Source organism: Lathamus discolor, chromosome 2 (genome assembly GCF_037157495.1).
Source record: "Lathamus discolor isolate bLatDis1 chromosome 2, bLatDis1.hap1, whole genome shotgun sequence".
Taxonomy (NCBI): domain Eukaryota; kingdom Metazoa; phylum Chordata; class Aves; order Psittaciformes; family Psittacidae; genus Lathamus; species Lathamus discolor.
Genome location: NC_088885.1, coordinates 59953041 through 59967985, shown reverse-complemented (window position 1 = coordinate 59967985; position 14945 = coordinate 59953041). Strand labels below are relative to the sequence as shown.

General features: G+C 63.1%; 1 protein-coding gene across 2 annotated transcripts; it reads left to right on the top strand.

Annotated features, from left to right (window-relative positions):
• The first annotated feature begins 5835 nt into the window (after nt 1–5835).
• Nucleotides 5836–13601, top strand: CSPG5 (chondroitin sulfate proteoglycan 5). Of its 2 annotated transcripts, none has more exons than XM_065667068.1 (5): nt 5836–5960; nt 7606–8854; nt 9941–10129; nt 10908–10980; nt 13053–13601. In XM_065667068.1, exons 1-5 carry the CDS (start codon nt 5897–5899, stop codon nt 13218–13220), a joined length of 1743 nt encoding a protein of 580 aa, XP_065523140.1. In that variant the 5' UTR covers nt 5836–5896; the 3' UTR covers nt 13221–13601. The 2 variants fall into 2 exon arrangements, with proteins under 2 accessions (XP_065523140.1, XP_065523141.1); XM_065667069.1 differs by lacking the exon at nt 13053–13601 and adding an exon at nt 11524–13034.
• Nucleotides 13602–14945: the final 1344 nt, after the last annotated feature.

Here is a 14945-nt window from a genome sequence, read left to right as displayed (position 1 = left end):
GGAGCTGGTGCCCTGCCTGGCTCTCGGAACAGTGTTGCTCTTTGCGCTGCCTCCTGCCTGCCCGCATGTGCTGTCCGTGTGGGAATTTCATCGGAACCTGCCCTCCACTGCTAGGGGACCCTTCCCAGCATCCCTGGGAGCCGTTGCCTGGAGGCTGCAATGGGAAACCCAGGGGTGATTATCCGGATTTTTTTTTTTTCCCCCAAATTCCTCATTTTTGCCCTTCCAAGTTAAAGTGTAATAACCCCAACCCAGTCTCCATCAAAACCAGCAGCCTTCCTAGCATCCTCCCAGGTTTCTAGCGCCAGGTTTGGATTGTCAGTGTTGATGGTCACCAACACCAAGGTAGCTTCCCCCAGGTCTGAGGTGACTGAGTGCCATGGGGAAGAGCAGGGCTCCAGTGCCAGGTCATCCAGCAGGCAAAAACCTGGACCAGCAACTTCCACAGCACAAGGGGCAGCCCAGGTCCCGCTGGGAACTCTTGAGGAGCATCTCCTCCCTGAGTGCTGGTACATGTTGGAAGAGCTACCATATCCCTGCAGGATCCAGTCTGTGGAAATGCCTTGCTCTGTCCTAGCACTGGGGCCTGGGGAAAGGCAGCTCTGTCCTTGGAGGATGCTCAGCAGAGCTGATTTCTGCAAACCCAACATAGAAGGCACATGGAGCTGTTGGAGCAAGTGCAGAGGAGGCCACAGAGATGCTCCAAGGGCTGGAGCACCTCTGCTATGGAGACAGGCTGAGAGAGCTGGGCTTGTTCAGCCTGGAGAAGAGAAGGCTCCAGGGACACCTTAGAGCAGCTTCCAGTGCCTAAAGGGGCCAACAAGAAAGCTGGAGAGGGGCTTTTGACAAGGGCAAGTAGGGACAGGACAAGGGGGAATGGCTTTAAACTGACAGAGGGGAGATTGACATGAGACATTAGGAAGAAGTTCTTCCCTGTGAGGGTGGTGAGGCCCTGGCACAGGTTGCCCAGAGAAGCTGTGGCTGCCCCATCCCTGGCAGTGTTCAAGGCCAGGTTGGACGGGGCTTGGAGCAACCTGGTCTGGTGGAAGGTGTCCCTACTTGTGGCAGGGGGTTGGAACTGGGTGAGCTTTAAGATCGTCCATCAAACCCAGCAGCCTTTCTGGTTTTCCGTTCCTCATTAAAGCTCTCCCACCTTCTCTCTCTGCAGCTGTAGAGGAGCGTGGCCTGGAAATGCCTGCTGCAGGGAAAGAATGAGCGGGGGGCTCTGCCCTTCCAGCTGTGGCTGCTCATCCGATCTGGCTCTGCCTCCTTGACACAGAATCCCTCGAACCAAACACACCAGCTCCCTGTGCAGCTCCAGGAGTTTATCTGTCGATGATACCAGCTGCAGCACCGCAGGGCCCGCAGAGGCGGTGGATCCACGTGTGTCTTTACCTGGTGCTGCCAGCATCCTTCCCCAAGCTGCTCGTGCAATCCTAAACATAGCTCCTCTTCTGAGGCCTCTGAATGAGACCAATTTCCAGATCAGCGCGGTGCGGGGAGCAGTTTGGGGTGTGACTGATGTGTGGTGGGTGAGTTTGTTCCCTGCTTCAGGCTGAAGGCAGCGGGGGAGCGGGGCCTGCAGGAGCGCAGGGGAGGCTGCAGGTTGGGTTTAAGTCTCGCAGCTGCAACAGCCGGCGGCTTCCTCCAGCTCTCGGTGTCGCATCAGCGCTTGTCACCTTGGAGCTGTGTCCTGGGAGGTGCCAGCCCCCAGCAAGGGCAAAGCTGTCCCACTACAACCCCGCCTGCCTGGGCTGACATTGACCTTGGGCTCAGGCCCATGGAGGATGCTTAGGGAGAGGGAAGAGCTCGTGTGTCCAGGGCAAGCAGTGCCTGAGCTGCGGCAGAAACCACCAACCTCAGTCCTGTCTGTTCAGTTCAACATTTCCTGAAGTTGTGATTTCTTCGCGCCTTTCCAATACTGGTTACTTTCAGGAAAATCGGGAAAAGGGTGGTTTGAATGTCTCCCATACCTGGATGAGGATGGAGGATGTCAGCCTGAGGAGAGATAATGGGGGAAAAGAAAAGCTGATGGAGAAGTGCTGGCCCCAGCCTATCCTGTCCCCACCATTGACCGCTGTTGTCCTGCATTGTTCTGGTCACATTGACATATGGGACAAAGCTGATTCCCCCTGCTCAGCCGATGCAAAGGAGCTCAGTCTGTGCCTCCTCCAGCCTGCCTCTGTGTCCCCATGGGGTCCCTGACCGTAATCAGACCTGTCACCTGCACCCAGCTGGGTGCCGGAGCAGATCCCTGCACTAGAGGAATGTGCTGGTGTGTGGCTGGCCCACGTCTGCCAGTGCACTCCGGGAGCTGCCCATCAGGACGCGCTGGGATGCGGGGCTGAGCCGAGTGCTCCCCATGGTGCGGGCAGCGTGAAGCAGAGCCGGGCTGGGGGGGGAGCAAAGCCCCTCCAATGGGTTTTTGGGGACCGCGATGTAGCACACGACTCCATGAGCAGCGCTTTGCTGGGCAGAGAAGGGATTTGGAGTGAGACCAGCTGCCAGGACAGACAGAGGGACAGGGCTCAGGCTGCAGTGCCCCAGTCAGACCGTCCGTGCGGCTGCGTTTCATAATCTCTTAATTCTCCTTCAATGTTTTCAGTGCCTCCCCCAGGAAAGTACGCGCTTGGCGGCAGCAGCCCGTGAGGAGGGAGCTGCTGCTCAGTTTCCCGTGTAAGACTGAAGCGAGCACGGTCGCTGCTGTCTCTGTCCCGCAGCCCCTCACCCAAGCCTCTGGTGCTGTTCCTGCCTCTGCCAAAGACAAATCCGAGGCAGGTTTGTAGGAAACATGGTGAAAGCAGGATCACGAGATGGCTCTGGATCCCGTGCTGCGCTCTGCTGCCTTGTCTGCTCCTGACTTTAAGCACAGTGATGGAGCCTGATGCATTAAGGCTCTGCCACACCACCCACTGCATGTCCTGGGCGTGCAGGAGGCTCCAAAATTCGCCCCCCAGCTGGACGATACCGGCTGGATGGATGGTGTCATCCTGCACGTCCCTGCCTGGAGCACGGCATCCACCCTGGTCCTCCCCTCTCTGCTGCTGCAGCCGAGCTCTGCCCACAGAGGGTGGCAAGACCCCTGGTCCCCCCTTGCCCACCTTGGTTTACTGATGGGGCTTAATCCAGAGCCACGGATGGGTGCGGAGCCTGCACCAGCGGGAGGCTCTTCTCATGTGAATGCGGTCTGCATGGAAATGTGCTGGGCTCCATCCTCCAGAGCTGGGGGGAAACAGCCTCCAACAGAGGCTGGGGGTGCCAACACCCCCTTACCACCCATGGGATCCAGGGCAAGGTCCCTCCTCCCTGCGGCGCTCAGCACACTGGGATGATGGGACACCAGCATGGGCTGCCCCGCGGGCTGGTGGAGCCTCCAGTTATGGAGATGTCCAAGACCCAAACAGACGTGGTCCTGGGCAACCTGCTCCAGGCTTGAGCTGGGCTTGGCCCAGATGGTCTCAGGGCTTCTGCCAGCCCCACAAGCTTCCTGCCCACAGGAATTACCGTGGGCACTGGAAGCTTCCATGGGCTTGAGAAGCACTTGAGCATAAACACCTTGAGCCATCGCTGCTGCGTGCTGGCACCCTTCATGGGGAAGGGTTTGGGTGCAGGACGGGCGCTGCTGCCCTGCCCGGGCTCCATCTCCCTGCCCCATGTGGCTTCCTCAGCACCATCCCATTCCCAGGATCGCACCCTTGGCCTCTTGCTGTGATGGATCAGACACAGTGGGAAGACCCCCATCCCTGGGCAGTGCATGGGACCCCGATGCCTCTTCCTGACCCTTTTTGCCGGCTGTCACGGCTGTGGCCCCCCATCCATCCCGGCGGCCCCTCGGCCGGTCCCCTTGGAAACGCATCCAGGGGCGGAAGCACGGGGAATATTAAGCAGGTGCAGCCCCTTCAATCCCCCTTTGAGAGGGGACAGAGCAGCACTTGTTCCCAGCACAGGGAGCTTGGCCAGGCGCGGCTGCTGATGCTGGGGGAGAGGGGACCCCGGCCCCCCACAGCTCAGCACCCCCAGCCCTTGCAGCACCCCGTCTATGGCTGCCCCTCTGTGTGGGCTGGGGTGCACAGTGGATGGGGGGCGGAGGGGGTCACAGCTGATCTGATGTGGGTCTCACACAGAGGCTGGGAAGTACTGAAATGGGGTCCCCCAGGAGCACCCCCTGCTCCCCAAAGGCCCGGCCCTGCCTCGAGCATCCTTCTGTGCCGCGGGATGCAGGAGCAGCCATGGCTGGCACATTCCTGTGCTGCGGGTGGAGGAGGACGCGTGTGACCTTGGAAAGCCTCTTCCCACCGGGAGCTCCCCCCTGCCCCGTGGGGATGAGGTGCGGACGGGGCGAACGGTGCAGGGGACAGCAGTGGCGCAGCCACTCTCCAGGGCACGGGTCCAGGCCGACCCCCCCACCCCGTGCAGCTCAGGGTGCCCCCCATGAGTGGGGGGTCCGGGAGGTCCCACGGGTGCAGCCCCAGCCGTGCCCATGCCTGGCTCTCCACTGTGTGCTTGTCCACCCTGCTCTGCCCGCTGCCTGCCCGACGCCCCTCTGGGCTCTCCCGGGCCCCATTTTTAGGCTGGTCACGTTTGCGCGGCTTCTTCTCTGCCTGCTCCCTCCGGCCGCTGTGCGGGCTCAGCCCTCCGGCACCGCGCCGGGCCGCGGCCGGGAGCAGCGCCCTGCCCGTACCCCCTGCCTGCACCCCGTGCCCTCACGCCGCCCTGCACCTTCAGCCCAGCGTGGTGCCCACATGGAGGGGTCATGGGCGCTGGATGCGCCACTGGCATCTGGATCAGCTTGGTGCTGGGAAGCGGCACCGCGGCTGTGGGGTGCCCACTTGGGGACAAGGGGGGTCTGACCCCATTTTGGGGTCTTTGCCTGGGGAGGGGACCCTGCCCCTGCACCCAACTCCCGTGCAGTGAAGCTTCACCCCGGATTTTGGTGCTGTGCCCTCACCTTGCTGCTGCTGGGGTTCCCGAGCCCAACCTGCCGGGGCTGTGCGTGAGGACGGGGTCGGGGTTGCAGGTGGGGGTTCCCTTGCATCACCTGGGGATGCTGGAGGGGATGTGCTGGTGCAGGGGTGCCCCCCCCCCATACAGAAGCAGTTTTGGGGGGGGGGGGGTGGCAGGGAGAGAACCCAGTGCTGGCTGGGAGCAAGGAGAGGCGTTTGGGAAGTGGAATGTGTGTGTGCTAATGGGGGACCCTGTTGCTGAGGGGGAATTCGGGGGGATGGCACAGTGCAGGGGTACCCCCATGCACGAGCAGTGTTATGGGAGCTCAGTGAGAAGAGCTGGTGCTGATGGGGGTGTCCCGGTGCTGGTGCAGGACTTCCCCCCATGCAGCAGCAAATCGGGGGGGGGGGGGGGTCAACACGGGATCCTGGTGCAGGTGGGGGTACGGGGGGAGCAGCCCTGGGCTGGCTGGGAATGCTGGGGAGGTGTCCCAGTGCTGGGGGAGGGACGCCCCCATAGAGAGCACTTGGGCGCTGGGGACGTCAGGAAGGAATCCTGGTGCTGGGGGGCTGGATCCTGATGCAGGGGCAGTTTGGGGGGGGGTCAGCGAGGGATCCCGGTGCAGGGGGGTCCCGGTGCAGGGATGCGCCCCCCGCCGTGCAGGAGCAGTTCTGGGGGGGCTCAGGTCGGGGCTCCCGTTGCGGGGGTGCAGGGCTGCTGCCCCCGGCACGCCGGGAAGGTTCCGCTGCCTCGTCCCGGTGCTGCCGGCGGCGTCCCCGGTGCCGCGGGCGGAGCCGGCGGCTCCCGCCCGCCCTCTCCCGCCTCCCCCCGGCCCCCCCCCGGCTCTGCTCGGCGCGGAGCGGCGGGAGGCGCGGAGCGGGGCGCGGGGCGCGGGCGGAGCCGCTGCCGGTGCCGGCCCCGGTGGCGGAGCCGCGGGTCCCTCCATGCCGCCATGGCCCCCGCCCGGCCCCGCACCGCCCGGGCCCTGGCCCTGCTGCTGGCGATCGGCGCCCTCGGTACGTACCGGGCATGGGCATGGGGATGGGGATGGGGATGGGGATGGGGATGGGGATGGGAGGGGGCACGGGGGGGGGGGGCTGCGCCCCGGGATGGGGCCGGATCCTGCACCGGGGACCGGGGGGGGTCGGGTCTGACCCCGAGGGGCTTGTCACCTGTAGGAGGGCGGGGGGGCGGATCCCAGGGGCCGGGGGGGGTCCGCGGTCCCGGGCGGGGGCTGCATTCCTGTGCAGGGAAGGGGGGGACCCCTCGCCGGGGCTCTGTCCTCTGGGCAGGGGCTGGATCCCGTTGTAAGGGGCTGGATCCACCTGGGGGGGGGGGGGGGTTGATCCTGCTGGAGGGGCTGAATCCCCTTGGATGTATGGGGTGCATCTGCAGGAGCCAGGGAAGGGCTGGATCCCCTTGCCGGGGGCTGGGTACCTTTCGGGAGGGCTGGGTCTCCCGGTAATGGGGCCGGGTCCTCTTGTAGCGGCGGGCTTGATTCTGTTGGAGGGGCTGGATCCCCTTGGATGTATGGGGTGCATCCGCAGGAGCCAGAGGAGGGACTGGCTCCCCTTGCAGGGGTTGGATCCCCTTGTGATTTATGGAGTGCACTTGCAGGAAGCAGAGAGGGCTGGATCCCCTTCTCAGGGGACTAGATTCCATTGCGGGGATAGGGGGGAGCTGGATCCCTCTCTAGGGAGGCTGGATCCCCTTGCAGTTGGATTGATCCTGCTGCAGGGGCCGGATCCCCTTGAAGGGGCTGGATCCGGCTGTGGGTATGGGATGTACTTGCAGGAACCAGAGGAGGGATGGTTCCCTTTGCAGGAGGGGCTGGATCCCTTTGCAGGGGCTTGATCCCATTAGGGGAAGCGGGGGGAGCTGGACCTTGCTGTATAGGTGGGATGCATGTGCAGGAACCAGAGAGGGCTGGACCCCTTGTGAGGGGGCTGGATTCCATTGCGGGGGGGAGGGGGGGGGGGGCTAGATCCTGTTGCAGAGGCTGGATCTCGTTTAGGGGTGGATAGATCCCATTGTGTGTAGTGGGTGCCTATGCAGGAACCAGATGAAGGGTGGATTTATTTGGGAGTATCGGGGGATGGAGGGGTGGATCCCATTGCAGGGACCTGGATTCCCTTTTGTATGTATGGGGTGCACTTACAGGAGCCAAAGGACGGCTGGATCCCTTGTAGGGGGCTGGATTGCATTGCAGGGGGAGCAAGATCCTGTTGCAGGGGGCAGGATCCCATTGTGGGGGGGCTGGATCCCACGATGTGCATGGGCTGTGCATGTGCACATGCAGGAAGTAGAGGAGGGGCTGGATCCCCTTGCAGGGCAGCTGGGGGGTCTGGACCGGGGGCAGCTTGGCTTGGGGCGGGGGGGGGGGGGGGGCTGTGTCATGGTGGGAGATGTCACAGACTTTGGGGGTGATGAATGGGACTGCCATGGGTACGGGGGGACCCGCGGAGCTGGGGGCTTCTGCAGGGTTTGTCCCTTTGGTCCCCAGGAGAGGCTGTAGCAGACTTGGGTGACCCCCCCCCGTCCCCAAAAGATGCCTTGTGGTGGTGCTGGGGGGGCTGAGGTCGAGCAGGGGGGGCCACAAGAGCCCCGCCAGGGGTGTGGGGGGCACCTCTGATGCCCCTTCCTCTCCTTGTCCCCCTGCAGCATCTGAGTGGCCCCCCCAGAACGCCAGCGAGGCCGAGGGGCGAGGCTCGCGGTGGGGCCCGATGAGCGGAGCCCCCCTGGGGGGGCCCAGCAACAGCTCCAGCGCCGGGGGGGCCGCGGCGGGGCCCCAGCTGGAGCCCCCCGGGCTGGGCGCAGCAGCCACCACGGACGCGGCGGCGGTGCCGGAGGGGTGCGCGGGGTGCGCGGCCGAGGGTGACGCCAGCGCCTTGCCCCCCAGGACCGGCCCGGCGGAGGACGGCCAGGCCGCCGTCACCTGGCCCGGGGACGGGGCCGCGGTGGCGCTCGGCAGCCCCGAGGAGCCGGGGAGCGGCGAGAGGCCCACGCAGGCCTCCCTGCGCGGCCCCGCGGGGCTCGGGGGTCTCACGGCCGCCCCGCCGAGCCCCCCCGGCCCGCAGCTCGCCACCGGCTCGGCCGAGTCCGACCTGCTGCTGGTGGCCGCGGGCTCGGCCGCGCCGCGGACGCCGGTGCCCGGTGAGCCCAGCCCCGCGCCGGCAGCCACGGGGGACTCGGGGCGTCCCCCGGAGATCCGGGCGGCCGCCTCCAGCCCGGCCCCGGCGCAGGGGGGTCGCGGCCGGACGGATCTGACCTGGCTGCCGGAGCCCGTCACCGCCACCCCGCGCCCGGCCGAGCCGCCCGCCGACCGGACGGCCTCGGAGATCATCGACGTCGACTACTACGACCTGTTCGAAGGGGGCGAGGGACTCGGGGGCTTCCCCGCGGGCGGCCGGGGGGCGGCCGGCTCGGCACGGCAGCGGGAGCAGGACGGGGCAGCCACGCCGTGGGCCCTGCATGAGCTCTATGACGACTTCACCCCCTTCGACGAAGCCGATTTCTACCCCACCACCTCCTTCTATGCCGACGGGGACGAGGAGGATGAGCTGGAGGAGGATGAGGAGGAAGAGGACGAGGAGGAAGATGGGGGGCTGGAGGACGAGAATGGATACCGGCCGCCCGCCTCAGCCGTGCCCGGGGCCCAGCCGGTGCCACGGGACCCCCGACCCACCGGCCGCCGCGACATGGCCCCACCACAGCCCTCCGGTGTCGCGGGGGGCAGCCCCACGGCGTGGCCACGGCCTGGGGAGCGGGGCCAGCCAGAGAACGGCACCGAGTGCCGGAGCGGTTACGTGCGGCACAACAGCTCCTGCCGCTCCGTTTGCGACCTCGTCCCCAGCTACTGCCACAACGGCGGCCAGTGCTACCTGGTGGAGAGCCACGGGGCCTTCTGCCGGTAAGGGACCGGGACCCTGGGGGTCTGTGTGCGTTCTCCATCCCGTACATCCCATTCCTGGGTTCTCCAACTCCACGCGCTCCATGCCTGAGTTCTCTGTCCCCTGTGCACCCCATCCTCAGTCTCTCTATCCCCCAGTGCAGCCCACCCCTGGGCTCCCCATTCCCTGTATCCTACCCTTGGCTTTCCAGCCCCCTGCACCCCATCTTTGGTTCTCCATCCATTTGCATCCCATCCTTGGCTCTCCATTCCTGTATATCCCATCCCTGGGCTCTCCAGCTCCAAGCATCCCATCCCTGTGCTCTCTGTCCCCCATGCGCCCCATTCTCAGTCTCTCCATTCACCAGTGCAGCCCATCGCCGGGCTCCCCATCCCCTGTACCTCATCCTTTGCTCTCCATCCTCGCACATCCCATCCCTGGGCTTTGCACCGCCCATACCCCACCCCTGAGCTCTCAATCCCCCATGCAACTGATCTATAGGCTCTCCATCCCCCAGCACCCCATGCTTGGCCTCTCCATCCCCATATATCCCATCCCCAAAGTCTCCATTTCCATGCACCCATTCCCACTCTCTCCATCCCCCTGCACCCTGTTCCCAGGCTCTGTTCCTATACACCCCATCCGGGTCCCTCTGCCCCTGCAGCCCCATCCCCCCTGGGACACAGAGGGGTTTTCCCTGCCTCCCGAGTGGCGGCCGGGCAGGAATTAGGTCAGGGCCATGCAGGCTCCGGGGCTGCCGCGCTAATCGTCCCCGGCAGATTGCACCCGGGGAGGGCCGATGCCGGCTGTGCCGCGCGGCTCAGCACGTGTCGTGTGCCTGGCACCGAGCCCGCCTGCATGGGGGGACACGGCTGTCCCCAACTGCCCCCATTGGGCAGCTGCCGGGGCTGAGTGCGGCTGGGAAACGCGGGTGTGGGACACGAGCATCGCCCTGCGCAGACCCCAAGGGGTCACGCTCCTCAGGGACCTGTTAATCTCACCCCCCATGAGACGCCCGTAATCTCCCCCATTACAGGTGCTGGTGTGCCCCACCGTTTGGGACCCACATTTTGGGGTGGGGGTCCCCTAACTGCCTCCCCTTGCAGGTGCAACACACAGGACTACACGTGGCACAAGGGTACGCGCTGCGAGGCCATCGTCACCGATTTCCAAGTGATGTGCGTGGCCGTGGGCTCGGCCGCCCTCGTGGTGCTGCTGCTCTTCATGCTCACCGTCTTCTTCGCCAAGAAGCTCTACCTGCTCAAGACGGAGAACAGCAAACTGCGCAAGACCAAGTGAGTGCCATAGGGACAGCCTGGCCCCCCTAGAACTGTCCCAAACCACTGACGGTGGCACCCCGATAACTGCAACGGTTTCCATGGGCTCAGCATCCTGCCTGGATGCGGTCCCATCCCCGTGTCTGTGGGACCCCCTGTGCTGACGGAGACAAGGTGACAGTGGGTGGGAAGGCTGGAAGCTGCCCTGCGGGGACATGGCTTGTGGCTCCTGCTCCGTGGTTAATCCTTTAAAGCTGCTCCTGACTGGCACCGGTTAATCTGCTTCACTGGGAGCTGGGGCCGCCAGCTGGGCTCACCACACTGCCCGGGGACCACTGGAGATGCTCCCCACTGCGTCCCTGGGGACGGGGCTGGCATGGGGGGAGGTTTGGGTCATTCCCCACCCACCTCCCTGCTGGAGCCGGGGAGGAGAAGGCCCTGCCCGCCTGGCTCCCTAATGAGCCGTTGATTAGTGTTTGGAGGAGCCAAGTGTAATTAGCAGCAAAGCTCCCTGCCAGCCCATGGGTCTCCCGCTCAGGCCCTGGGACCACGTGGCTCCTGCCTGCCCTGGCTGCCCTCGCTGCTCCCCTGCCTACACCTGCCTGCACCTTCCCAGAGCTGGGGGGCGTTTAGGCCCAAAACTCCATCCCTGGGGACATTTAGCCCGCAGACTTCCAGCGCTGGCAGCATTTATCTCCCCCAACACCACGCTCACCCCGAGGCACAGGGGCACGGGGTGGGGGGGGCTTAGTGGCATCGCCGGTCTCACCATTGTGCTCTCCTCTCCCCACGGCAGATACCGCACCCCGTCCGAGCTGCACAACGACAACTTCTCCCTCTCCACCATCGCCGAGGGCTCCCACCCAAACGTAAGGAGGCTTTTTGGCACCGTCCCCTCCTACCCTTGTCCATCTGTCCAGTAATGTCTTGTCTGCCCCCTCCATCCATGGTCCTGGCACTTCCTGGGTGACGCCATCACCACCGGATCCCTCTGCACCCTCCTGTCCCCGTCCTGCCATGGCCACCACTCCATCCCTTCACTTTCAGGTCCTGCAGTGCCACATCCTGCCCCTAATACCCAAACCGGCCCCAAGCCAGGCTGGGGGTCGCTGTCATCCCACTGTCCCCCTGCCCCATTCCCTTCCCTCCAAGTTCCTGGTGGCTTTGGCTCTGTGGGGGGGGGGTGGCTGTGCCGGCATTTTCAGGGAGGGGACAGCCAGTGCGATATGGCTCTGTCAGACCATGCTCCCTGGCTGTGCCATCGCCGGGGCAGGGCTGGCAGATGACAGCCAGCAGCGGTGGGTGATGCTGGAGGATGGAACGCTCCGGAATGCTGCTGGCTTGGTCAGGATGCAGCTGCCGGCATCCCCCGGGGCTGCCCTTCCAACCTCCTGTCTTTCGAATTGGAACAGAGAGAAGCGAAGGGCTTTGCCGAGCGGGAGCCGGAGGAGGAGCGTAGGTCCCTCTAGCCTTTGCCTTAGCCCACCCACCGCCAGTTCTCCCTGTCTTTCGACTGCCTTTAGCAGCCATAGCGTCTGCCACTGGCCATCCTGGCAGGAGGCTCCTGGAGCTGGCTCACTCCCTGCTGCAGAGAGGATGAACCTTGGGATGAATTCAGTACCGCTCCACAACGTCTCACTGGGCTCTGCCCCATCCCTTGTCCCCTCCAGGATGTGGAGGGCTTGGTCCTGCAGTGGCACATGTACCTGGGATGCAGCATACTGAGGATGTGGAGGGGACAGCGGGGTCAACCCCCTGGGAAAGAGGTTTTTGGGGACACGCAGTGCAATCCCTCTGCTGGGCAATGGAGCTTAGTGCTCATCCCATGGGATTTGTCCTGGCGCCAATGGCACAAGCCTCGGACTGACTGAGCACCTCTCATAGCATCACTGCATAGAAGGTGGAGGTTTCCTTCCTCATAACACCATGGCTGCATGATACTGGCCCTTGGGTTTCTCCATCCATCCACCACGTGCAAAGCAGCACTGGAAGCACCGTAACCACTACAATGCCAGCAGGTGCCTCACCACCATGGCTCATCCTGTCCTCACAGCCCACCATGCCATAGCTCATCCCACCCCACTGACACCGATGGTGGTGCCAGGACTGTCCAGGAACAGACATTACCCAACACAGCTGGAGTATGGCCCCGGTGCCAGCGGTGTGGCTCTCCCCATGGATGTTGGACAAACTCTGGGCACAGCCCAGCCGTGGGGGAAGATGCTTCTGGCAGCTGTGCGGGGACATGGGGAAGAGGTGTCCATCAGGAAGAGGTGGATCTGGCCAGTGGCATGGTGGGGCCAGCTGTACATTAACTGCAATAAATCCAACCCCTTGGGCCTCCTGCCAAGCACCGCTTGCTCAGGGACTTACTGATTCTGGGGATGATGAGATGAGCTAGGCTTGAAATGGGAAGAGAATCTGGGTGGTGGGGGTGGCTGGAAAGGTGATGGGTAGGATGGCTCTTGTGGCCAGCATGGCTCTTGAGTGGCTTTGGGTGCTGGAGGCACCCCATGGTGGGGAACCTGTGGTGGGGATTGGCAGCGAGTCACGGGTGTTCAAAGCCAGGTTGGATGGGGCTTGGAGCAATCTGGTCTAGTGGAAGGTGTCCCTGCCCATGGCAGGGGGCTGGAACTGGATGGGCTTTAAGGTCCTTTCCAACCCAAACCAGTCTGATTCTATCATTCTACGACCCTCTCCCCCCATGCTGTGAGCTCTATGCTCCCCATGTGCTGAGATACGCATTGCATGGGGGCACATTTTGAGTCACCTTTGGGCAGCCCTGCCTGCTGCCAGGGGCTGCCTACAAGGAAACAAAGCCCCGGCTGGGATGCCAGTGGCGACATCAGTGCCTTCATCCAGTTCTCATTGCCAGACACCCTCCATTGCAGCAGTGCCCTCCATGTCATGATCTCCTGACCCCCCCCATCTCTCCTGGCAGGACGACCCCAGTGCTCCCCACAAGCTGCAGGACTCCCTGAAGTCCTGCCTGAAGGACGAGGAGCCCTTTAACATCCACAACTCGACGTCGCCCAAGCACGACGGCAGCAGCGGCAAAGGGGAGCAGGACAGCAGCGAGCTCAACTGCCTGCAGAACAACCTGACGTGAGCAGGGCAGGAGAAGGAGAAGGCGAGAGCGGGAGCCAGCCCTCCCGTCCCCTGCTGTACACGCCTCCTGCCTCCTCCCTGTCTGGTATCTCCCGTCTGGTGTCATTTTCCCGCTCCGTGGCATGCTTTGATGTGTTTTGTACAGAGGAAAACAGAAATTAATTAATAATAATAATAATAATAATCATAACAAAGCCAAAGGCTGCACATGGCCTTTGGCCGCGTCGTGGGGGTGTTTGGTTCGTGCTCCGTGTATCTCGCTTGGGTTAGTTCAGCGCTGTGATTTCTAAACCTTTGCTGTCCTGCAACTGACTTTTTTTGTACTTTGCCCCACTTTTTTTGAAATACAAGTAAAAACAACGACAAAAAAGAAAAAAAAAGGGGGGGGGGAAAGGAAGATCTTGAAATAAACCATTTTTTTTTTTTTAAAGTTAAGCCTCTTGCCAATGATCTCCTGCCACAGAGACCACATCTCCTCACCCCCTGCTTCCCAAGGCTCCCATCTGAGCATCACCCTGGGGGAATGGCGGGTGCCTGGTCCCCCCCTCCTTGACCTTCCCAGCTTTGGTGGGCTAGGGGTGCAATGCATCCCACCAGAGCAGGATCCCTGCTGTTGCTGCCATCCCAGACATGCTCGGGGACCCCCTGGGATGTTTGACAGAGGTGCCTGGGCTGCTCCCTGCTCACAGGGGCTGCTCCATCCCCATCCCAATCATGGGATGGGTGCACACGGGGTGAAGCTGTCACTGGCACCATCCTCACAGTCGCCTCCTTGCAGTGGAGCAGCCCAGGATGTCAGTGGGATTTTGGGCTCTGCAGCCAAAACACCCCAAGGTTGTCACCTCCCCGGCTTCTGGTTCCATCTGCTCAGAGAAGAAACCAGCACTGCTGGCCCAGCAGCTTTGGCAACGTTGGCCTTGCTTCTGCTGGTGTATATGAGAAGCAGCCCCTTGCCCCCATTGCCTTCACCCTGCCCTGGGACTGAGCATGGAGGGGGGTCTCTGCCCAGGGCACCCCAGCACTCCCACTGCCCTCCCTTCTGGCTGCGGCTCTGTCTCAGCCTCCACAAGAGCCAATTTCTTCCGGAGACGGATTCAACCACAAGCCAAAACCCACAGCTCCTCGGGAGAGAGGAAATGAAGCAATTAATCAACATACAATATTAAGCGTGCCACACCATAGGGATGCAGCCAAGGATCTCCCTGGGGCAGGTAGGAGCTAAAGCCGCAGCTCAGCGTGGTTTAGATGCTTTCTTTGGGCTGCTAAATGATTAATTTTCAGCTCATTCAGGGACATTCAACACTGAGGGGTGGGGGTGGGAGGCAGCGAATGATCCTGGGGGTCACGCAAAGTGGAGCACGTGGCTGACCAGCACCGCTGGGGCTTTGCTTTTTGCCATTCTCCTTCCAGCATGGAGCTGTATGACAGGTAAATCCATGGATAAAGCACCTGGGCAGCACAGACGCAGCAGCAAAAAGATGGCTGGAGCCAAGCCTGAGCGGAGAGTGATGCGCTGGGGAGCAGGAGCTCTGCTGAGTGGAGGGGAGATGCTGATGCCCAAGAAAGCCTCACGGAAAAGCAGGGAGTCCTGGTACAGGCAGAGGCTGAGCTTCCTGTGGGCCTGGGAGGGATGGGAAGGGAGCTGGAGTGGGATGAGGGTTGCTGTGACAGGAGGGAGAGGACCTGTGCTTGTGTATCGAGAATGGGGGAAGAAGAAATGGTTACG